The sequence below is a fragment of the Aythya marila genome (assembly GCF_965140915.1).
Source record: "Aythya marila genome assembly, chromosome: 20".
Classification (NCBI taxonomy): Eukaryota; Metazoa; Chordata; class Aves; order Anseriformes; family Anatidae; genus Aythya; species Aythya marila.
Window position 1 is genome coordinate 9,436,768 of NC_139061.1, and position 23,604 is coordinate 9,460,371.

At 38.6% G+C, this 23,604-nt stretch overlaps 1 protein-coding gene across 8 annotated transcripts in view; it reads right to left on the reverse strand.

Moving 5' to 3' along the window:
* BCAS3 (BCAS3 microtubule associated cell migration factor) overlaps positions 1-23,604 on the reverse strand; it is a 353,644-nt gene that overhangs the window by 307,515 nt on the left and 22,525 nt on the right. For all 8 annotated transcript variants that reach the window (XM_082776135.1, XM_082776133.1, XM_082776131.1 and 5 more), the window contains exon 7: positions 19,073-19,145. In XM_082776135.1, coding sequence (XP_082632261.1) covers positions 19,073-19,145 — 73 coding nt within the window. The remainder of the gene's footprint in view (positions 1-19,072; positions 19,146-23,604) is intronic.

Genomic DNA, 23,604 nt, shown 5'->3' on the forward strand with positions numbered 1-23,604 from the left:
CTGTATATAGAAAGGATTCTCCAGTACTTCAAAATTTCTTATAAAATACTAAATAATTAATAAAATATTAAATATTGGAAATGGCACATCTGAGAAAGAAAAATAGCACTCAGTCAATCAATAATCAATACAATTCTATTGAAATTTTAGCTACAAAACCAGACATATCCAAATTGTCACAGAAAAGCACCAAAACCACCATGGACTGCAAGACGGAGTCCAACAGCCTTGCAAAAGCATCTCTTACCAATCGGAAGCTCTCAAAACCTCAGGACCGTATGAAACCAGACTGATTGCATCTTGCTCTAGTTCAGAAATAAGCAATGAACACGAATGCTATCAGAGGATCACACAGCCACTGCGTAAATGTGCCCAAAATCCACCAGTTGATGGCATATCCTAGCCTACAACAACCAAGTGCCACCACCAGGGAGCAAACCAAGCAAGGAGACCTCTGGCTGAGCAGCTTTTCCTCTGCCACCCTTAGGTACCGAAGGTCTGTGCCCGTATCGCTGGTGAGATGGGCTCTGCTCCTATTTCAGTGCACCCATGACAATTATGAAAGGGCAAAGATGAAGACAGCAATGTGAAAGCACTGGCTTTGGCAATCTGGTAACAACATTAAGTCTGTCACAAATACAAATTTTGCAGATTACTCCCACGGCTTATCAATAAATTCTTGTTCTGTGCCCTGGCTGCTACAACAGCTGCTGAATGCAGGGATAGCAACAAACTTTAAAGATAATGGGCACAAATTCACCAGCTTCAAACTGGTGGCATTAATAAATACAAAATTACACTTCAGGCAATCTTCTATTTGATTGTTACAGCACAAGGATAGCAGAAAAGTAACAGATGCCTGGTACAGCTGGCACTTGAGTACATCTGTGCTTGTGCATCACGACAGGACCATCACCTCCTCCCAAGTTGTTAGCAGGGAGTCACATGGTTTGTAAACGCTCTGGATAAAATGTTTGCACACAGACACAAATACACTGTATAAAACACACGCTTTTTACATGGAAAAAAGGAGAAAATTGATGGAGCCAGCACAAAGCCATCATTTTTTGTGCCCAGAAACAGCATCGCGCTTGGTGAGACAACGGGCATTGACTGCAGGATGGTCTCAAGAGCCCGGAAAGAAAACAATACTTGTGAGGAGTACCACTGAAATAAAGCTTTCGCAGTTAATTGTAGAATTTTAAAAAGTCATCAGAGGATGAAGGCTGTTTGGCTGGCATAGGTATCGCTATGGATTTTGTCCTCTCTTCACAAAAGATGGGGCTAGAATCTAGAAAATGAGATGAAGGGAGGCATCTCTACCTACCTCCTTCTTGTTCTACACATGTACACCATGGTGAGATATACAACAATGCTGTTCGGAACAATGACAGAAGCTACGACAGCACAACAAATTGTAGATAGCAATAAAATTGCTAGAATAATACGAACAACCTTCACTAAGGAGAAGTATGAAGTTGTACAGGACATCACAACTGTCAAAGTCTTCTATCGTCTCTAGTTCTCTATATAGGCTCTGCAGAATTCTTTTGGAAAACAATTTCGTCACTTTTGGTAGCCTGTGTCTTAGCGTATTAAAATGACAAAACAAATGAGAAATTTAGGAAAATGTGTAATTAAAATAAATTATCAACAGTGAGATCGCCTGAAGAGATAACCTGCATTGATCTAACAAAGTATATATAAACTGTCACCTCTCAGGACCATGCTATTAGAAGGACACTAAACAAAGCCAGTATTAAACACATGTTCCCAAGGCACATCACAAAAATCTGTTCTAAAGATCAATTAAGCCAAGCATTTGTTAATTCAGTTGCTGGTCTTTGATTTCCCTGACTAAAGGAAGATGAAGGTACCTGCACACAATCGCTACAGCATTTTCCACCCAGCGTCTCTTTCTGGTGACTTGACTTCACATGATGGAACAAGGGGAAATAGCTTATTTCCAGATGCTACATATAAATTGACCCTCGTCTGAGGTGCCACTCTGCAGCATGCTCCATGTCCCTCTCGCCTGCTGGAACTGCATTACACCGCGCTCCATCTTTCTCTAATTACCCAAAGAGTTACATTACATCTGCCTTGTTCTGTCCTCTTACAAGGCAGTTTCTCACTGTATTTACTCAGGAAAAATATTACACTGTTAGCAGCAGGTTTCCTACAGTAATAATCCCCTTTTTTTATCTTTTATAGTTTCCACATTAAAAGAAAATTTTCTTCTTCTTTTTCCATTATGTACTGGCCTGCCTCATGTGCAGGCAAGACAGAGTTTGGGTTTTGAGTTGTTGTTTTGGTTTGTTTTGCATTTTTTTTGGGGGGGGGGCAACAAAGACTGATGGTCAAGAACTCCTACTCATTAGTACAATTGCCATTTAACATTTGGCAAAGAGAAGTCTAATCATTATTCCAGTTTTGATACTTCCAGGTTATTATCTGGCAAGTTATAAAAATAACGTTCAACCAACATGTATTTGAATTTGATGGGACTGAGCCACGAAACTGTACAAGTTACAAGTTAGGTTATACTTAGCACAAGTTATTTATTGTTCTAAGTATAGTATAGATAGCAAAAATGATTCAGATCAGTACACTAACAGCTCTCACGAAGCCACCTTCAGGCAGCAGGTCATGCACTTCCAGTCTAAAGCAATTTGGCTTTGTCAGGCAGTCATAGTGCAGTTACCACTGGTTTACATACAATTATTAATTAAAATATAAGGTAATTATTCTGTCAAGATCTGTCCGTCATCCTTAAAGCTGTGTTTCACAACCAAAAAGCTTTTTTCATTGCAGTGTTTCAAAATTAGTTCAGGTGACTGCTTTTACTGTTCTCTTGTGATGTACCATTTAATTTTCCCCATCACTTTTTACTATTTCTAAGAACGTAACCACAGGTGGACGTCTGCTGTGAGGCTGTGTGCTCCCAGACGTGCTTCCCATTCTGTGATGGCCAGTCAGTCGTCGGCCCAGCACCATCTTCATTATTCTGACACATTCGTCCTCTGGTGGTTTATTTGTTCGACTGGCAATCATTTTTTCAAGCCCAATAGACCCAGCATAGAAAACAGCCTTAAATACTTGCTGTGCCTTTAAGAAAAGCAGTAAAAAATATTAAAACTTAGCCTCAGGTCCTGTTAAAAAAACTAGCAGTACAATGATCCCTCACTAGGCCCAGTTTTAACTATCTGTGGGATTTAACATTTACAGACACATTTAATCAATTCATTTAAAATTACTGGCCTTAGGAGGAACTCAGCTTTTATTTCTGACACCTTGCTGGGATGCTTTAACCCCAATTTGGCCGTGGGATGGAACAAGTCACAGGCAGAAAACAGAAGAGGGAAATGTGGCAGCAAGTCCAAGGAGCTGCAGCAACCTCTGCTAGCTGTGCCCAGTCCCTGATGCTTCACAGAAGGGGAAGGAAAGCAAAACCAAACTGCAGTGCACAGCACAGAGTTAATTAATTGTGTACTGGAAAAATTCCTTCCTGAACCTTCACGCTGCAAAGTTGAAGCACGAGATTAGATTATGATCTGTAGCAATATTATTGGCATGTTGAGACCACAAAGGCAATTCTGTTCTCCTCAAGGCCCCTGAAGAAGGTTTGCTCAGATTAACAGATTTCAATACTAAAGGATCATCTTCTCTTTCCAGGCCAAAATGTCCCAGAAGCTTAAAAAAATATTTTTTACCATGTAACCTAATCTTGTCTTGAAAGACTTCAAGCAACAATGAGTCTTCTAACATTGAAGTTATTCCAACATTTAGATCATTTTATTTTTATGACATTACATATTTCAGGATAGAATTGTTTTGCTTTTAATAAATCCAAGGGTTGCATTATTTATTCCTCACACCACCACTGCACTAAAAGGCTTCATTAAGGCTTTCAGCATCTAGTCCCCTAAAATTCCCTGGCTTTCTGCATCACAACTTTCCACAATAACAGCTTGAAAATTCAACTCTGTAAGTAATTTTCTAACTTCCATTCATGGCACTTGAGATTCATTCAAAATCAGGAAAAGCAGAGTAGGATTTCTGAGAAAGTGACACTTCCCAAAAATGTGTGTGTAGCAGGGAAACACAAAGCAGCACAGACATTTTAAGTGTACCACAAATTGCAAAAAGCATGGAAGCACTTATTTTTAAATAAGAAAAACCTGTACCAGTCCTAGACACATGTTCCTAAATCTAATCCTTTAAATACAAGTGAGGAAATTATTTGATATGGCACTAAAATATTTGTGTTAAATACTGAAAGGTACAAACTTCTCTCTTGCATCTTCCTCAAATATTTTGATCAAAGCCATCAGTCTAGAAATAAACTTTCACCCTCTTTGTAGTCTCACTGGCATATAACAAAAATATTTTCAGCAAGTGATCAACTGCATAAAACATTTTGTTGTAGGTAAACTCCAAGCTCCACCTCAAGTAGCAAGAAAATGAGGGACCAAAAGAAATCTGTTATTGTTTGCCTCTGTGTGGAAAGAAACAAATGGGACTTATCTGGCTGTTCCAAAGCGACCACTAGACAAAATTTAGCACAGCCACCTGTCTGTGCAATACGCAGTGACTGCTTGTTTGGACGAAGGAAATGGATAAAAGGCAAACCAACGTGCATCAGTTCCTGCATAACACTATTGGGCAGAATGATGATACCAAAAACTGGGAAGACGTAACGCTGCTTTCAAAGTGTCTTGTTCAAAAGAATAAATAAATAACTAAATAAAGTCTGCTGGCCCTGCAGGTTGTGATCTGTTGCAGGAATCCTATTGGTATCTTGTTTTTCTCTCTCTGCAATGGCCTAAATCCCTGTCCTCAGGTGCCAACAGCTTATTTTTACTGCAAGGTGTGGTGCTGTACAAACCTTTCCTTCATACAGGCAAATTAGTATTACCAGAATTAGCTGCCCTGCTGTAAATTATAGAAGGCAAACACATTAAGCAACTATGATGTCTTTAAATCGGACAGAAATCGGACAGATTGTTTACATCCATAGTCTCCAGATGGCTAATCAAGGCAATAAGCTATCAATATTTGGGATTTGCTATTTTGAGAGGGGAAAAAGAAGTTTTTCTGTCTACGTATATTTCAGTCCATTCTGTTATGGAGGATTAAAAGCCTCAATGTCTTTCGTCAGATCCCTTTCTTTAAAAAAATAAATAAATAAGTAGCCTATTTTCTGTCAGAAACATCTCTTCCGAGCTGGCTTCTTCCCCCGTTCTACCTTGACTCATCAGTTCCCCAGCTGGTAACGTGCTGCTGAGCGTGCTGGGTGTGCAGAGTCCCGTGAAGCTGCTCGAATAGCGCCCCGTGAATCAGTTGTCAAGTGCTGCTCCTAAGTGCCAGGCCAGCGCTCCCCTCCAGGAGATCAAGTGCCGCCACTTACCCTAACAGAGGAGCGCAAGGCACATGCTACACACGTGCACCACAAATAGCATCAGCACCGGGCCATGGCCATACAAGACACTTCACGGAAACACACAGCAAGAAAAGCCCCTAATCCAACAGGTTTATTATCTAAAGTTGGATGAAAAAAGCACTGGAGGAAGAGCTTGGGGAAGGAAAGGAGACCGTGCGGCACTAGTATTACAGGGAGATGCTGGAGCGCAAATTGAAGTCCGACTGAATGAGGCAGGGCATCACGACTTCAGCCAGCAATGCAGGACCCTCACACCTGGGAAAAGGAGCTGCCATCCTGCTTTGAAAGGCCCCATCTGAGAACTGCAGATCTCTCTCAAATGCCCCAAGCACAGTACGACCGGCCAAATTTTCAGTTATGTTTAACTGTGTACTTCCAGATGTTGCTATTTCTTTTTAAAAGGTGTCAAAAGCAGCCCTTAGTTATAAGCAACATATACAAACTTCTCCCTTAGATATATTTAAGAATGTTCCATCTTGTTGCTAAGTACAAAATGATCACATATGAGAAATTAAAGTTCAATCAGGAAATATCTTTTATCACCAAAAACGCATATGGAAATTACCGTAGCTTTCTGTAACAAAAAAAATTGCACACTGCTCTTCTACTAGCGGAATGCACTGTATTTAAAGAGAATATATAATAATTATTACTAAAGCAATAAGCTTCTAAAATAAAAAGCACAGATCAGATTTTAAACTGCTCTCGTTTTAATCCAAAAGTGAAATACAGCTATAGTAGAGTTTCATTCGTTCCCTTCAAAAACTGCTTGTGACCAAACAACCAGCCCTGCTTTGTTACGGTTGACTATACACTTAGGCTACCAAGAGATAAATGAGGGAAAAGAGTGGGAGAAGAAAAAAGCTTCAACATAAAACAAATATCAACATAAAAGCTACTTACGCTTTTTTCAAACAAATGAAGAAAATAAAGTTAAAAACACTGATGGCTGTAGGCACATCTACCACTCTATAAATGTGCTTTGCATGTTCATTAAAAAAAAACAACAAACTAATATAAAGATTAATTAATTGTTCCTAACATTTTATTTAATACTGAAAGATCAAAACATGTATAATTATGTTTAAGAAACGTTTCTGTGGACAAAGAGCAGCATTTATCTCAACAGAAAATTTAAGGAAATATATCAAGTGTTTACAGGTGACGCAATACAGCTACGTGCAAGCATTGTTAGGGTATCTATTCGTGGAATATTGTGACGCTTTTCTTGTGCAATGAACAATAATGCAGATCCCTGCCATCCCTTTCCTATATGGGCTCAACCGTGGGTGAAGGCAAGCTCTCTGCACTGCACAGGCCGTGCTGCGAGGTGTGCTGACCTGGTGATTGTGGGACACCGACAGAAAGACTTCTCTGCTGCAGCCCCCACAGCAATTCTCCTAGTCCCTGAGGTTTACCATAGCTCTGTTAGCAACAGATGCAGCTAGATGCTTCTTAATGAAGGATTTCAGAAAAGATTCAGCTGTTCAGAGTGCTGACAACTTTGTATTATATTAGAAAGAACAAAATGTTAGTTTTAATGCAGTAAAAAGCAAAGCTACTGAAAGGCAATGTAGGAAGACATTTCCTTACCAGTTGTGCACGCTGCTGATATAGCGAGGTTACTCCTAACATATAATCATATACCATAGTTCGTAAGACAAGCAAAATCCATGACCAAATACAGAATGAAGAGTTGTTTCCACTTTTGGGGTGGTTTGGGGGAAGAATCTGTAAATACAGATTTCCTTGACCATCACGGAACAGATGTTTGAGCTGATGGAGGTCACAGATTTTTGCAGTTCTGCTTCGACAGCCGTTACGTCCACTTCTGTTCAACCAAACCAACAGCTCAGTCTTTGCTTCCTATCTGTATTCCAGGTATCAGAAAAATAGTGTATCAACAACAGGAAAATTTAAGACTTGGTTTTATTAGCATATTGGTCATCCTAACATAGGGTAACAGATACTACAAGAACGGTATAGCCAGTTCAAGTAGAAAAACAAAAGGTAAGTGGAATCCTTCAAAATAGCAAAAATTCTGGCAACCTCCGTATTATTCTACAGTTTTGGCAGCAGATGGCTCTTTTCACATTCTGCTTTACCAACAGTACATAACATGCTACTACTATTAAATTTTCTGCCCATAACAACATTTCTCATTCCTGTCCATTTATTCCTTTCTGCATTTCTTTTTTTTTTCTCCATTTCAGAACACATGAGGCTGCGGAAAGCCCAGCAACAGCCTACAAGCTACCTCCATGTACCGCAGCACGCTGCACGCGCTGCTTCATTCCACGGCATGTGGCATGCCTGTCACTGGAGTGTAAAATACAGCACAAGCTGGCTTCTCAGCTGTGGCACGCTTTTGCAGAGAGACTGGAATATGACACACTTTCCGCTTCACTGAGACGTGCCACATCACAAACTATAGCTGTCCCATCACATTTTGAGTGAGTTAATACAGGAAGATAAGCAGCATCTCAAGAGATTTATCTACAAGGCTTACTTGACTATAGCTATCACTGAGGAAAAGTACATCTGGAGCTCCATTTTTCAGAGCAAAATCAATTTTTCTGGTATATTCTGGACCACATTTCGCTCTGCTGTGTAACCAGTCAGACCTTTTATGTGAAATGACGGACCTGCCCTGGCTATCCTTGATCATCCCACGAACATAAGCTTAATTACAAAAATTTCTGTAAATCTTGGAGAACGTGAGCAAAGATTGACTTTTGTGTAGAACACAACTGCACTTCTGTCTTACCTCTATCGAAGATTAACATCTGGCCCTGGCCCAGGCTGCCCAGAGGAGCTGTGGGTGCCCCATCCCCGGCAGTGCCCCAGGACAGGGCGTTGGGCAACCCGGGCTGCTGGGAGGTGTCGTGCCCATGGCCAGGGGTGGGATGAGATGATCTGTAGGGTCCCTTCCAACCCAACCCATGCTCTGGTTCCACGAGTGGTGTCACTAAAACCACAAGCTGAAGGTAATGGGGTTGTGAAACCATTAAGGGGCCTCTCTGCCTCGCACTGCACAACTAATTCAACACTTCCCAGATGCTTGAGTCTACTACCTTAATTGTTCATATGCGAGTATTTTGCTCAAATCACTGTTTCTGAGAAGCTTCAACATTTCCAAAGAAGAATTGTAGGGTTTTTAGAGTGCAGGTGATTAAAGTTGAGCAGAGATTAGCTTAGACCTTACAACTGAGGTAACTGAACAGAGCCATGAACCACAAAGCCTCTATGAGGTTCTGCTCACACCAGGTAGGCCAAAATTTTCACAAGTGCCCATTAAGTACATGGTCCTAGGGCTTCTTTGATTTATGACTTAACAGAGGAGACCATGGTCTTCAGATGCACAGAACTCACCAAAAGCTCATCTGAACGTATGAAACAGTACTTGAGAGGAATTATTGTGAACAAGGAGCTCTATGAACAGCAAAGCCAATAAAATCAGATTTTCTGTAAACTGCCCTTAAGGTGAGATCCTAAGTGAATAGTTTAAAACATAAAATAAAAATAAAAAAAAAAATAGAAAGCATTAGCTTATGTTATAGCCTTTCCCTCAGTGAAGCCACCAATATAACCACCTCCTTTGCTGGACCACTTTTCATAAAATTTGGAGGAAATGTCATAGTTAAATTTAGCTGCTATGTTCAGGAGGACTTGCAGTCACTAAGCAGGGGGCACAGAAATATTGCCTTCTCACCACACCAACAGCACCCAGTACAGCAGAGGCTGTAAGGGATAAGGCCCATTGGGCTGTGCAGGTAAAATTGATTAAAACTTTTAGTGTTACTTTCTTAAGGCCTCAACTATGAAATGATAATTATCCATTACATAATTACAGATAACTACACTATAGAAATATTCTATTAGTAATTTTACTCACAATTAGGTTTTAAAAAGTTTGTGAGCAAACATTCAAAAAATATGTTACAGCTTCTATTCCAGGTGAATATATTAACATAGAATTGAAAGAAAAAAAGAATTAAGGCAAATCTTTTACTGAGAACATCTCTATTGCTTTTTCACAAAGGAGTCATTTAAGTCTTTGAGAAAAACTGCTGTGCCTTGCTTTATAAATCCTTTGTAAATTTAACATTGTAAAGCTAGCACAATATAGTCATTCTGCCAAATGAATTACTGTTGTTGTATTTCATAAACAAGATCAGAACTCATGAAAAAGAGTGTTTCTATCAGATAGTGTTTTTTAACAAATTCCAATCATTGTGTTTTAATGGCCTTTTTCCTCACAGCAGAGATTTAAAAAAAAAAAATCTAACCTGCACACGAAGTTTTGAGCTCAAACACCTTTGACTTTTCTCTGTATACTAAATATTATTGAAGGAAAGAGTGAAAAGAAAGAAACCAAGGGCTCCAGAGAGAGACTGCTGTAAGAGAGAAAATGGCATTTAGTCACAGATGCAAAGTTCAACTACTGTCAAGTTGCAGTGAATTACTCAAGTGGCAGCAGTTGGGTAACAATACCGATACAATGGCTGCAGTGCAGTTTGCAATTAGCTGGTCAAGCTACAAGCATGAAGTGAAAGCCATCATTTAGGAAAAACATTTTAAATAGCATCGTTGAATTGATTTCAGAACTGGGTATGTGATAGTGAGCTCAGAAACAGACAACAAACCATCCTGAAATTTCTAACTGTTTTGCAATGAGCTTGAAAGCCTTCTTCCAGCATATAACAAATAACTCCAAAACATATAAGAAAAGAAAATACAATCCTGAACTGTTCTCTGGGTCTATGTCACATTGATTTATAACAGTTATTTCTAAGACAGACAAAAACACACAGATGCAAACAATTACTCTATTTTTGTAGGCAACAAGTGAGGTGGGTGGTAACTGAGAAATTTTGAAAAATCCTGTCACAATATTCCATTTTTTCTTAAGTAACCCTCATCACACAACAAACGCTCGCCACATCAGAGACTTTCCAGGGCCTGAAGGGCCGCTTTGATTCCAGACCGCTGCAGGCATTAGCGGGGACGTAATTAGGGTAAAAAGTTCAACCACAGTTCCATGTCTAGAGTGCTGCCAGAAATAAATTTCCTCTCATTCACTGGTTTCTACTGTACCCTCCCTGAGAAACATATTGAAAACACATTTATCTTTGTAGAGTTTGTTCCTCTTCTAATTAACTTTATAGCGTTTACAGTATTTAATAATTTAAAGTGGAATTTAAAGTGGCCCTGGAAGCAGCAGCTTTGCCTGTAATGGCGCTGTGCATTATCTTTTCCCTGTAGTGCTTCTTTTGACAAGTTACTCAGGGAAGGTATGTGCTCCAGCTGGTTTTATCTGGCTGTGCATTTAGCAAAAGGCTACTTCCTTCCCTCCATCTCCTCCCTGTATCATTACATGCACGGGGGGTTGGAACAGCCGTAAAATGAAACTATGCCTCAGCTCGGAAATCTGTTCTCCCAAACCTCCGTGCTATCCCGGAGATCACTTAGGAAAGGTTTATCTTTTTACAGCTTAATAAATCAAAGCTTTAGAAGGTCAAAACTGCCCCTAGTTCTCACCAACTGGTCAAAGTTTGACCCCCAAATCCTCATTTTCTTCCTTCCAGTTTTGATCCAAGATTAACAGTTTATTATAGTTCAAAGGTTATTTCTTCCTACAGTTCATCCAGACAAACATTTGGTCTCCCAGAAGAACACCAGATCTTCCTGACCCTCAGGACTCACAAACAGGACCGTTACCGTATGCTGTTAAAGCTGCATCCCCGAGCTTCTCCATTTGTGAGAAAATTTGCAGGATTACTAGTAAGCACTACTTAAACGTTAAAAAATAGTTGAAGCACACTAACGTAACTGTAGAAACAAGTTACAAGAAAAAACTCTGGGATCCGAAGAGCTTTTTTAAGTAAAGCACGCTGCTATCTTTATCGCAGAACACAGCAAGTGGGAAGAGCTTGCATCTCTCAGGATCTTAAAAGCTACCACACAACGTGTTACGACTAAACTCATTTTTTCCTTCAATAAACAGAGATTATAGTGTTTTCCATGTTAAAATGGAAAGACATTTTTGCAAGACAGTTGACAGGGCAGCACATTTTGCAGTTAATGATGCTTACAGTTTCTCATCGGTACGAGAGCCTTTGGGGCTCACTCCTTCAAAGAGAGAACAAAACCGAGAGGGCTTTACCCAACTTAAAAGGTTTTACTATTCTTTTTAGAACAAAATCCCTACAATCCCTATCATCTTTTTATCTCCAGGAAAAACAAATGCAAGTTTTTTTGGAGTAAGCTTAAGACGTGCTGGTTGGCTGAGCTGTTACTGCACTGGCCAAGCTACAGCATTTGCATTTCTGCTCAATGAGAAAGGAAACAGCGCTGAAAAATTAGGAAGTTGTCACAAAACAAAATCCATGTTGTCTGAGCTGTTCTTACCAAGCTGAGACTTTATGAAGCCATGAAAACATCTATTTTTTTTTTAGTATTTTTGCTTTATTTTGAAGGGAGATATATTACAAGGCACCCTAAGAGCCAAATATTCCTCTAAAGGCTGAAAATAAAAGTAAATGAAGTTTATTCTCTACAGATTTAAACCTTCGACAGTGTTAAACACCCTCGACAGTGTTAAAAATAAATAAATAATATTAATAATTATTATTATTATATTATTATTAATCTACAGTAGCCATGTTAATAAAGCATGTTTCCTGAAAATCTGCTGTCAATTGATTTGCCTTGTAAACTGATCAGCAGGGGAAAAAGGATGCTGGCTAGCCAAAGTTGGACATTTTGTTTGCTCAAACCTCCTCCTCCTTCTTCAACGTGCCCTTATTTCCTTCCTCCTCCCACGATTAGAAGAAGACTACCTCTTACTTCTCCTGCTCTTAACTGACCTCCATCCAATTGTTAATGTCATTCAAACCTTTCTATCACTTGAAGTCATTCAATTAATATGTCTTTCTAAAAAGTATGCTAAGAACCTAACACATGTTACGGGCTGGCAGCATAAGCCACTGGTTGAGATTTTGGCATAAATTCTTAATCTTGTATGCAATTATCTTTGGCTGTTTGGACAAAGAACAAGTGTGCCAAACTATCAAGTATTTTGATGAAATACATCCACCTTCATGCTACATGTGACTCAGCTGCACCTTGCAATTTTGCACACAATCATTTGCATAGTAGGTACCTGAAATAATCCATATTAAAGAAAAACAAAGCAAAATCAGAGCATTATTTTAAACCAGGACTGTTTCCGTCATCTCCTTACTGTCGGGTTCTACAAGCAGCTGAAGTGACACAGCCCAGGGCTGCAGAAAGCAGCAGCACCAAAGCAGCAGCACAAGCGGGCAAGATGAGCAGGAATTTTGTCTTTGCTCAATCACAGGAACATAGTCTAAAGCTTATCTTACTGTAAGCCTAGAGCTACACTGATACATTCCTTTAGCTATACTGGTTTGCATTTTATTACAATAATTTTGTCCCCTATGCATTAAAAATGACTTCACTAATAAAGAAATCAAAAAGAAAAACAACAGAAAAAATAGAGTAGAAACAAGGTTTGGTAGCTCACAATTAAGCAGGATGGGGGCAAACAGATGAGTCATCAGAATTCTTGGTGTTGGAGGAAAAGTAAGTTGAAATACTTTAAATTCTTGCATCTATTCTTGTATCTATTTACAATACTGTGTACTCTGGAGAGGTGGTTTCACATGGAAGTGACTGCAACTTCTCATCCCTGTCTTCTGCCCTCTGTCCCCTTCTCCCTTCTGCACCTCCATACACATTTTTATCCTCCTGGCATGGCGATCTCTGCTTTGTTAGCTTTCTTGTTACTTACAGAGCCTACTCGAGGGCAGATTTACATTACTGATTCTGAACCCCTCAAAACTGTGATGTTTTTCTTAACAATCTGAACTAAAACAAAATTACACTGCTCAATTTCCTCTTAAACATCTGCATTAGCCACATTTGAAGCATTAACTTTAATAACAAATATCTGCACACTTACATCTGAGGGGAAAAAAAGCACTTCGTTTGGGCCTGTTTGGTATATCCAGAGGTGTTTTACAGATCCAGTATGCTCCAAACCATGGTGTCAACAACCCAGACTGGGCAAGCAGGCATGTATTGCCATTTAACACAATTGGTTTTAACTAGTTATCTTTAAAACGGATAGCTCCCAACAACTTACACTGACTGGTTCTGCGTTGCAGTTCTGTGCCCACCATTAGAACTTAGCTCTTTTTTCCTTTCTTTTTCTTTTTTTTGGTGGGGGATATCTGTTTACAGATTATTCACTGATGTTTCACTACCTCCAAAATTCATTAATATGAACCAAAAGCCATTAGTGTGTGTGTGTGCACATGTGTGTGACGATTTGTTTATCCTATCAGCCAGAACAAAATAAGCATGCCTGGACAAAATTCCACACAGACAAAATTTACGCAGATGTTCTTTCCTTTTTGGTTTTCCTTTAATTTGCAAATCTTGTAATCTAAGACCAAAGTTGACTGAACCAACATCTAAACCAGCATATAGCATCAGCCAAAAAACACAATCTGTTTCCCATTTATGTGTCAAGACTGCATCCTTTTTGGGGGTTGAGAAAACTGTTATTTTGAAAAGATTATATAGCGAAACCGTGCTAGACGTTTCAGTCATTTTACTAGATGGAAAATTTGACTTTTAAAATACAAAAAATGTATATATTGAAGTTAGTCAGAAGCTCAGATACAAGGCCAAAGTTTAGAAAACACCAAATTCCTCTCCCCTGGTAAAATACTTGTGGGAAATACAAAGAGCGAGATTAGTGGCACATCTACAGAACTTTTACAAAAAGCAGGTGCCAGAAATTAATTTCAAAGTAGCAGTTATTCTTCACTGCAGTTTATCACAATATAGCTTTACCACTTCATTTCAAAGAAATTTAGTATAGAAAGGATGCATTTTGTCTACAGGGCACGAGACTTTTTCTTATTTGACATCCCTCTGTATTCCCAGCTCTCAAGTTAGCTGACTAGAGCCTAAACCTTGATCCTCGTAGTTAAAGGTCATTTTTTCATTTTTGATTACTTTAGAGGGAACTCAAACTTAATGTTTCCTATTTGCCAAATACTGTAAGTTTGGTATTTTGGGCGATCTTAAATTTACCTTATCCTCTACATGCTGGAATTACTCTGATATTTTTCATCTTCGAGATTTCTTAGAGTAATCAAATTTAAAGAATATACGAGCATTGGTTGGCCAGCAGGTTATTTCTTACTGCTTTTTCAATAAATCTCATTTTTCTCTAAGCAAAGTTCTGCGATACAGTAAGACATTTCCACATCAGTATACAGTCAAGCAAGGAACTAGAACAGAACGCAGAGAATTCACACTGCATACCCATCACTTCAAAGAAGCATCACTATCAGATCCTGAAAGCATGAATATTTCTTTCTAAAGCCCTGGCATAAGACTAGGAAGTTAGGATTTACGCTGAATTAAGCAACTGTTTAAATCATTTGAAATAAACAAAAAATACATTGTGAATTCTCCAAACGGCAAGTCTTGGTGATTTTAGTTTAATGGAAAGGTTTAATAAACAGAATAAAAATGTTAATTCAGGTTCTCAACCATGACAATCTCAAAAAATTAAGATACAAAATTAAGAAATATTAAACTGAAGGTTAAGACTGGATTTTCAAAGGAATGTAAGTTTTATCAGCAGAGATCATATCAGTGACTACTACTTTAGGCCACATTACAGAAGAGATGAAATCCACATGTGAAGTTATCCAGAAACTTATTTTTAAGTTAATATATTGTTAAATCTTTGGGAGATATACTAAAATTTTAAAAAGTATTTTTTACAGTAGTCAAAAGTCTGTAATTCATGAAAATATGGGGGGATCTCAGGGGAACGCTAGTTTATTTCTAAGTTACCAAAGAGATCTTTCACTCTGTAAATGACACTGAAAAAAATGTCAGGACTGACAAGTTCAAACACTGATTTTAGGCAAACATTATGTTGTATAATACTTTTATACTCATCTCTATTTCATAATGAGGTGAAGAAGCCCTTGTATTGTATCATGGATAAAGCTGTTCGTTAAGTTTCCTTCCATTAAAGTACATTGTACATCAGAGAAAGTACCAAAGTTATTTAGCATAGGTGATGTTTTTTGAAGCTATTAATTCATTACAACTTGAAAAAAAACTTGAAAACTCTTGGTATTTCAGACTGATTAGTGTTCTACATTAAAAAATATTTTTTATCGTGTTTTCCTCATTATAGCATATCTACCGCTAAAGGAAAAGAGAAGAATTTCCTGACAGTGACCACTAATGCAGACTGGTGGTCAGAACCAGGAAATCCCAGCTCCTAGCTTGAATGTGTCAGAATCTCATTGATATAGTCTTAAAAGATAAAATACTATTAAAAGCCATTATGAAAAGATAGTGCAGTGGATCTAGATATAAACTGTATTTTATCAGATTTACAGTATTTTAATGGTTTGGCACCTTTAACACTTAAAACTCCCACGTGTTAAGAGATACTGAATTTAAGTTTCTCAAAAGATTTTTATGCATTTGTACATGATTCCCTAAAATCACAAAATATATCAATACATTTAAAAAACAATCACTCCTCTATCATGCAGGACTGTGTACACAAAATATAAATATTAAAGAACTAAACATGTTCAGGTCAAGGACAGCATGTGACAATTCACAGCAATTTCTAAACTGTACTGAATAGCTAATAACAGGGTTTTTTTTAATCAAAAATTGGGTGTATAATACACTTATTCTTCACCTTCCATCCAAAAAAATTAACAATTCCAAAGCACTTTTTAGAAGAGCTACAGAAAATGGATTTTGTATAAATGATTGTCACAGAAAAGAATTTAGATACAGCAGGGTCCAAAAATATCCTTCAAAACCAAGTCATGGTGCCAGTCACCAACTTTTCCAAAATGTTAACCATATTAGCCATATTTATTGATAACAGAGAAGCACAATAAAAATTATTTGGCAATGTCAAAATTGTCAGGATGTTCTGAGAAACGAGTAGCAATAGCAGCAGAATTTGAACAGAGCATCCTGAAAAGATGTCAGAAATTTTGAGAACAGCAAATGAAAGCCCAAATTATGATGATCAAGGCTGAAATCATGAGCCCTTTTTTCCCATAATCATTCCCCTTGGGTACTGACAGGATTCCACATAAAATCCAAATGGAAGAAAGCCAGGGGACTGTTGAAAGTCCACAGAGAAGCGTAGACTTCCAATGCAGAAGCGTTCCAGAATGGCACGACACGCCAGGATTAGAGACTGTGCTGCCTGAATTGTTTTCAGACTGCATCTTGCAAAGATAGGGACGTTGACCCATTGTCATAACCACGTCCAGTCTCATTCAGTTTATATTAAAGACAACGTGGTTTAATGTATCAGCATAACAGATGGAGTGTTGGAAGACCTGGATTTCACTTCTGGATCTGCTTTGGACTAGATGCCTTGAGAAAATCACTCAGTCTTCTAGACACTCAGTTTACCTTTCTGCTAAATGAGAAATGTTTTACTATCTGTGCTACATCATTTCACTGATTATTTTACCACTGCCATTTCAGTAGACAGAGCGGCCTCCAATTCCCTATGTTCACAGTTTCATTAGTGTGCTGACAGCTGCTGTATTTCATGCCATAGCCAGCATAATCACCAAAGTGGGAGAAGAGATGAATGTAGTGAAAATATCAAGTGCTTTGGAATAAATGCTCTAGAATAAATGTAGTACTTTCTTCAGATACATGATTAAACAAGGATTTTTATTTTTGTCCACAACCAGTAAGCTATACAGGGAATGATGTTCAGAACAAAACTTCAGGTTAAGAAAAGAACTAAAATTGTGACAGGTTCAGAAGCTGCTCATAACAAAGCTGTTTTAATGTCCTATGCAAACTCCTCTGTATGCATAATAATCATTAAGAAATGCAAATAAATGTGCTATGAATTTAACAGAATAAAGTGACATTTGAACCGATTTAAAGGAAGAAATAATATATATTCCAAAACCACGGCAACTTAGGTGTAGTCAGGGTTTGACTCCAATTGAGGACAAACTATCAAGGAGTTCTTAACCTGACACATACTGAAAAAACGGGTCATTTGCAAGGACTCTTTCATAAATAACTTGCCATGAACAGTAAACGTAGAGTAGTGTTTCAGAATTTTCTAAAGAAGGTTCATCACCGTGAGCAAATTACCATTAGCTGGGTAAAGGTGAGCCTGTAGAGCTGTCTCCTTTTTTTAATTGCATTCTGGTCTTCTGGTCAGAGCTGAAAGCCTGATTTAAAATTCTTCCTTCAATTTGCAGATATTTAACTACTGTTAAATAGCAACACAAGCTTACCCATTCATTTTGAAAACATAAGTTTTTTGGTAAAAAAAAAAAAGCAGAAACTATCAATAATCTTTGAAGTATTTCCCATTAACTAAGGAACATAATAACACAGAGAAAATAATGTACCTTACAGCCTGTTCCTTTCTCAGGTATCTCACTTCTCAAACAAGGGTGTGAAGGATTTTTTTTCCATCCAACATACCCCTTAACATATATAAACGCACTGTTTGGATTAAGACAGAAAATCCTCCAAGAGCAATATTCACATTCACATCACTGGTAACAAGCACTCCTATTTAGAAAAAGTTCTTCACAAGATTACAAACCCTTACCTGGGGGAAAAAAAAAAAAAAAAAAAAAAAAAAAAAAAAAGGCACTTTGAGCAGTATTACAAGTTGTAAACACATCAGTTGAAGGAAATTTCAGCTCTCTACCCCACACAGTTTTTGTTTAAAAGATTTAAGAGCAGTAACATTAATGGTGATAATACACAGACAGAAATATCCTTAGGAAATTTACACATTGGTTGTCTTCCTTCATATCCAGAGTGAATAAATTTTTAACTGAAAAAGGTGTGGCACGTAATTAGTCTTACTGCTGTAAGAAGATTTACTTTAACTGTTAGCATTTGAATGTGTGTAGAGGATTACCCCTGAAAAGTGAGCATTCTCCACAACATATAGGTATAAATTCTTAGCTCTGTCAGAATAAACATATCTAACACGGTCATAAAAACTTTTAAGACCTTCTTTTATAAGAGGAGTGATCCAACAATACTGTCCAGACAGTACAAAACAAGACAACTAAATTAACTTCCTAACTGAAAGAAGTAGAGTTGTAATATATTTTGCTAATAAACAGTGAGTGACTGTAACAATGAGATTGCGTGGTGCTTGGAATTCATTTGGAGTATGACTGCTGCTTGAAAGCATCTTTTAATTACTTGTCAAGACAGAGGTTGCTTCAGACACTTCTGAATAGTAATTCTTCAGGATTAATATCAGTAATCACAAAATTGTGACTACATTAGAACAAGAACTCAAAATAGCTCGTCACCTATTTTGTAGCAATAATCTTCACTTTTTACTCTCCTCATAAAGCTGAAGCCATATGTCAATGTGTGCTGACATTAAAAAAAGCTTTAAAAGCACCTCACGGTGTTATCCCATGAGCAAAACCAGGACAGAGTTTAAAGTAATTTTCTACGGTTACACTTTTAGACGACATTACCATCTATATAGACAACTTTATTCATGAAAAATATTCTTACCCTGAAGATCCAATGCTTTTGCACACACCAAGAAGAGGCCGCTTCTCAGAGAAATTATCACATTTCTGAGTACCTAAAAGAGATAAAGCAAAAAAAGAAAAAGCAAATCACTATATACTGTTTGCATTACCTTTCAAAGTGCTCGCGCACACTGGAGTGGAGGGGCAATATACTGCAAGAATATTTAATATATAATGCAAAACTCAACAGCCTGTGCAAGATTAGTGATAGAAATACCAATAACAGGCAGTCACGAATAGAGAACAACTGCTCTTGAAGTAGACAGCAATGAGGAACAAAACAAGTAGCAAAATCTGGTCAGGATTTTGAGTTCTTTTCTATTCATTTCAGCTGGGGTTAAGAATTCTGCAGCTGTAAGAAATGACAAGTAGCACTTGCTAACTTTTCATTGTTTTAACCAAGTTGTCTGAAATAAGGCTGTCACCAACTCTGCGTGGGTTTCACACATTGGTTTCCAATTTGCTCTGCTGAGGTGTAAGCAGAGTCTAACAGCGTTAACCAAAAGACTGCAGCGCAACAGCTGCCACCCTCTTCAGCATGGGACAAGCTGGGCTGCAAGTGCTTGCCCAAAGCAGGGCCATGCATAACCCCCATGCTACGTGCCTAAGAAAATACAGGATTAAATTCAGAACAGCCTTCCTAAACTCTGTCACCAGCTTCCAGCGCGACTCCAGCTGTGCCCGCTGTTCCCTGCAGACAAACAGGGCTCTTACAACATTCCCGATGCACTTGGTAGATTCCCTTCGCCAGGCACCGAGAGCACAGAGCCAGCACAGCACCCAGCACACGCCGAGACACCGCTGCCTGCCCTGGATGCAAAGGTGCTTGCCTTACTGATATATGAACAGAAATAGAAATAAAATTGAATCAACAATATCTTTGTTTCTGAACAATGTTTTACTGATTCCAGGGTATGCTTCTACCCAACCTAAAAAACAGAAAAAGCACCATCACCACCACTGAACTCCCTCCAATTTCTTTCAACCTTTGCCTTTTACATTATCTATCTTTATCTATGTCTGTGGTGAAAAATGAACTGGTTTTGTCTCCATTATACATCAAAACTTTTGATCTATGAAGAATATTAGTGATATAGTCTGTTCACAATTAATTCCCAAATACTGGCACAGTTGCACTAAATCAGTTATCCGGAAAGGCACAACAATTAACAATATATATTTTCACGTAACAGTCTCTGTTAATTATTAATAACCCAGGTACATGCAATTAATTTGTAACAAAAACTGTTCAGTGCTCTCATCTACACAAGGATAACTCTTCCCTCCTCCACATTTGGGTATTTGTGAAGTTAAATGGGTCACGTCAATAATTTCCCCGTCAACAATAGCTTTACAAGCAACCTAAAAGAGCCAAATGTATTTTCCTTTTATTCCTATTATTTCAAGCTCTTTTATGAGTCATACTTGTACTGTATGTACTGACCTGTAAATTGATAAATGAAACATACGCTCTTCGTTAAGGGTCTGGCAACCCATTTGTTTGCTTCAGTACAAGTAACAGAGCAACTCCATTTGTTTCTGTTCCCTTAACCAGCCTCTCGGCACTACGGGGAAAGTGCTGACTACCAGGGCTTCGGACAGCAATTTAAGTGGAGACAGGATTTACCTTAAGTATTTAACTATACTTTTTCAAAAAAAATCAGGATATATTAGACACATAAATTCACATGTTTGTTTGTGGGCTAGTTCTAAGTTTAACAACAAGGAAGAGAGATCAAGGAGAAGAAAAGTTGGTAAAGAGTAGAGGAAAACAACAGCACAGGAATAGGACCAGCAGTTTTTAATACCTACAATACAGATTTGCAAAATTTGTACAACAGGTGCTTAACTGCTGATTTCAGTCTGTAATGACTGAAGGCCTTGTTTTTCAAAAAATTCATCTCCTACTTCAAATCTATACTTTCAGAATGTAAATATTAATACTCTAGAAATGGATCATTATTTTGAGGACTCTGCGGGGCATTAAATCAGGTTAATAGCAGGCCTGTTTGTGAGATTGCACAAAGCGACATGTGCTGTTCTCTGCAGCGCTTAATGGAGTCAGCAAACCCTGCCTAGTTCCGGGGTGGAATTTAATCTTCCAAGTTATGGTGGATTAATTTTTATTTGTAAAATTGTGGTTATTTGCATGTGCGATATACTGACGTGGCACACACCTGCTCCACACAGTGTTTAACCAAATGCAGCAGGATGATTGAAATGAAAAACAGCTCGCTAAATCCCTCAAATACAAAAAGTATTGAAATCCTGTTGCAAAGTCTTTTTCTTAAACTCCTTTTATTCTAAATCCTTTTAATTCTGTCATATAACACTACAGCATTTACGAAAAGCTGGAAATCCTGACAAATCACACAATTAAAGTAATGAAAACTGTCTTTGCTGCCAAATAGGCCCCACCGCATCTACAGCTCCATTTAGCTAAATCACATATATGTGCCTTTTAAATCCAACTTGTTAGTATATTTAAAACTGAAAAAATGGCTAAATTAAATTCCATAAAAATCAACATTTACAACTCTATGAAGTCAAAAGTTTATCCACACAAGCTCAGAGCAGCTTATGTGCTGTACTCCTGATGAGGCTGTGCACAGACAGCCCTCAACCTCCTAAGAACTCAGTAATCCCAGTAGCAAAACCACTAGCAACAGAAACAGAACACCTGGGGAAAAAAGAAGAATCCCCCTTCATTTTCACACGAACTCAAAAGCTATGCGAAGTCCCCTTGTTTCCCTGGAGCAAGAGATTCACTATCTAAGTATCAAATTGTGACCTATTTAGCAACAGCACCCATGCATGCAGAGCCTATTTCTGGTACGTGACTCCAGCGATCCCGTCAATTCAATAAGGCAGTGCATCTCCTGCTCCACTAGACCCTTTTATTTCTGTTACTTGAAAATTGTGTTGCATTCACAGTCCTGCCACGGCAGAGCAGAAGACAACCAGGATCTGGAAGTGCCCTGAGCCACGTGGCTGGCATTCCTTACATATGGTTTTCACTCCCTGTTTGCTTCTTCCACTCAGAAAAAAAAAAATAATAATAATTAATTAACATTTCTTAATCTCTACCACCATTTTGTGACTGCTTTGTTGTGTGTTTGTTATTGAAAGCAAAAAACATACGTGCTACTTGAAACCGAAGTGAAGAGGTTTGAGCGAGTCCTAAAAATAGCGTGTGAATTCTTTCCTCAGCTTCAGGGTAGCATCTATAAACGCCCCATTTCCTGCACAGATAAGCTCTAATTCTACTACTCGATATCACACCTGATCAATGGGGCTGTGACTGTTCTTCATGCAGACCTTCCCCTTCTCCTTTAGGATTCCTGGTCCAGACCACAGCCTCCCATCACTGTATCTCCTACTTCCAGCATCCCCCAGACACCCTACCTATCAAAGTCCCTCTCCAACACCTGCGGCACCATGCCTGTTTCCTGCATCCCCCAGAAGCACCCCCACGAACTCCAGCTGAATTTTGGCATCTACTGCCTCCTCAGCCCATTCCACCATCCCACTTCAGAGCTAACAAGGCAGCAGAGTTGCAAGAAGCAACTGCAAGAAGCAGAGCAGCTGCTTGGAGAACATTATCTTGGCACATCTTGGCTGCATGCAACAAGCAAAGTATTTGGAGTCATCAGAATTGATGTGCAAACAATGTCTGTCCAAATGGACAGGCAAGCCCCAAGACAACTGCAGAAAACCCACAGGTTTCCTAAAAAGCAGCTCAGGAAGACGAAAACAAGCCCTAGGCAGAGACAGCAGCGACATGGAGTGGCATCTGCTGGAGGAAGTGTTTGTGCATTTGTTTCTGGCTTTGACTTTAACAGACTATTCTGGAGAACTGGACCAAACTGCTGCCAGCAGACCCACAGGGAAACTCTGAACGACGGCTCCGAATTCAGTGCAAACATTAAATATTTCTGGTGAAAGAGGCAAAACTATACACATTTACAGAAATTTGCTTTTTCTTCTGCAAAACACCATGGTTTTATTCTTGGACAACTAAATAAATAAAAAGATGATCTTGACACATTTGCCACACATAAATTGAAGACAGATGGAAGTATTTTATTTTGATCGACTCTTGTTTGAGAAAATTGAAAGACACAGCAGTCTAACATGGTGTGGAAGGTGAAGGACTACTGGTCTAGAACACTGATGTGACGTGGCCAGAACTGAAGTGGGAGCATTCAGGTCAGTCCACACAGCTTCAAAGAAATTCGTGTTTTAAAATGTCATGCTCCAAAATTCTTCCCAATGGTATCTATAAAAAGGGTTACTTCCTGTGCTTCAGAATTCTGCTCTGTAATTTCTGTAATCCACCAAGATTAGCTCATTACACCGGAACAACGCACCTCGCAGTTAAAAATGGCAAAATATGAACACACACCTGCAACACCAACTTACCCCAACCCAAATCTACCTCCAAACTGCTACTGCTTGTCCAACCCATAGGGCTAGCTCCTCTGCTGTACACACCAGGCAATTATCTTGGCC